General features: G+C 35.5%; 1 protein-coding gene across 1 annotated transcript in view; it reads right to left on the minus strand.

Moving 5' to 3' along the window:
- LOC107613007 (transcriptional corepressor LEUNIG) overlaps positions 1–2,238 on the minus strand; it is a gene marked incomplete in the record, with an annotated part of 9,749 nt that extends 7,511 nt beyond the window's left edge. Inside the window, 4 exon segments of the mRNA XM_016314820.2 lie at positions 1–101; positions 1,194–1,303; positions 1,455–1,552; positions 1,946–2,238. Coding sequence (XP_016170306.1) covers positions 1–101; positions 1,194–1,303; positions 1,455–1,552; positions 1,946–1,977 — 341 coding nt within the window.

A 2,265-nucleotide genomic window follows, 5' to 3' on the forward strand; every position in this document is an offset into this window, starting at 1 on the left:
ATGTGTTGCTGTTGCTGCTGCTGTTGTTGATGCTGCGACTGCTGCGGTTGCGGCTGCTGTGGTTGCTGCTGCTGTTGCTCCCTGGCCTTCATTAGTTGTGTCTGAAAATGGAGTTCCATAAAGTGTAACTTCAACTGATCCCTCAAATTTATCATTTAAACTAGTTATAGATACCTAAACTAGTTTCCCAAAGTGAAGTTTCGCTTAGGTTCTTATTACTTGAATAAAAACAATATAGCCTATAGTGTTTATAGTTTAATAAAGCAGTCTTATGTTTGCTCTTCTACCTGTTTAGCAGCAACTAAGTAACTACCACTCACAAACTTGAGACCCGAAAATTGACCGTGCAACATTGGAAAAAGATGTGTAGATAAAGGAAATGTAAGTACTCATCACATGGAGAAATAACCTTAAGCAAGCCAAGCAAGTGAATTTATAAGAGGTTAACCCACCTCATAGCTCAAAAGGAGCATGAGTACCCTATGAATCAACTTCTAAAATTTTTTTGGCTCACAAGGTTTGTTCTAAATCAGCATTCAAGGTTGCATTCTCACCAAGTCTACATCCCAGAATACTGTTTTCTTACGAAGTTTGATGGCAACAAAAACCACTCATAATTGCATTACGCATAAAGTACAATGAAACTCACAGGCTCAAACAAGACCTTATAAATATTGAATCATACTGCTGGTCACAACAACCTAAAAGTAAAGATTAAACATTCTTAAGAATATTATTTAGCAGGAGTTTATTCTAAAGAAATATCCTAATTATAAGGCTATAAGCTAAAGAGAAAACAAAAAGCATGGAACAGCTAACCAAATCAACTAGTTAAGAGACGAAAATGGGTTAGCTAGAGAGAATAAAAAGTTATACTAAATGGCATATATAAAATTCATGAAAAATCGAAGGAAATAAACTCTTCAACTGTCAAACACACTCAGTCCAAAATGTGAATGACCAACATTAATGCTTATTTGATGGTGAATTTCAACCCTCTCTCTCTCTTATCCCACTCATACTTAGCTAGAGTATTGATAATAAGATCCAAAAACGTCTCCCTAAACATGCTCCCAACTACTACAATGAAGTAAACTAATTCTGATGTCTTGAAATCTTTTTAAAGTTCAATCCTGATGAATCATTTCTCCATTGCATGACATGAAAATAGGCCAAATTTTTCAAAAACCAACCTCAATATAAGAGGCTGCAACCTCCGAGTGCTTCTCATTAGTCCTCGCAATAAAAATGTCCCAGAAAACCGACCACCACTCGAACAGAAAACCTCCCGGGGCATCAATAGCTGCAGTCCCATATTGCCATCCAAGAACAGAAAAAATAAAAAATAAATAAAAAAATCAATGAAATGGACAAAAATAAAACACTAGAAAAAAAAATGCCAAAGTAAAATCCAGCTTCTTCTGAAAGTTTCGAAATTTTTTAAGGTAACTCACCAACAGGGTCAGAGGAAACTTTCCCCTCAGCTTGAAAAGCCTGAGCAGAAGCCTTCAAATCCCTCTTTACCAGGTAATCATGGATATATACATCTAACCTGAAAATCTCACAGTGCAATAACATGGTTTCTTGCATCACCCTCCAAGTGAAATATGAGAAATAAAGTTTGCAACTTTATATTGACCAAAATCACATAACAATAACAGATACCAGAACCTACTAATGAACAAATACACCATAATCAAAGTTAAGCACCCTCCTAAAAAGTTCACAAATTTTCCATGCAAACCCCTCAAACTTGCATAGAACTACAAGATATAAGATACCCAAATGAAAATTTCCTTTACTTTGTGACAAACAAAGTACTAAACAAGTACTACAAAATAAAACCACAAATCAAAGTACCAAGAAGCTAAATTAACAAAGAATTAAGCTTGGAAAAAGACCTATGGTGCAAAAGATTATGAAAGATAATAATATTGGAACTTACATCTTATCAGCTTCCCAGTTAGTTTGAGACATGATGGTAGTTGCTGAACCCAAAAGGTTACTACCCAATGGATATGAAGGGTACCAAAAGGAATGAACTTTTTGTGTGTGTTTGATTTCAAAGATGTTAAAGCTTTGAATTTTGTAGCTGAAGCTGCCAAAGAAGCATTGAAGAAGAGAATGGAAGAAATAGAAGTGGAAATGGGTAGAGAAGTGAATGAAGCAAAAGAGAAGAGTAGAAGGAGGAGAACGAAAACAAGAAAGAAAGAAAGAAAGAAGGGGGAAGAAGAAGATCCAACGGATGAACAGAAGCAACGCCTC

This window comes from Arachis ipaensis, chromosome B08 (genome assembly GCF_000816755.2).
Source record: "Arachis ipaensis cultivar K30076 chromosome B08, Araip1.1, whole genome shotgun sequence".
Classification (NCBI taxonomy): domain Eukaryota; kingdom Viridiplantae; phylum Streptophyta; class Magnoliopsida; order Fabales; family Fabaceae; genus Arachis; species Arachis ipaensis.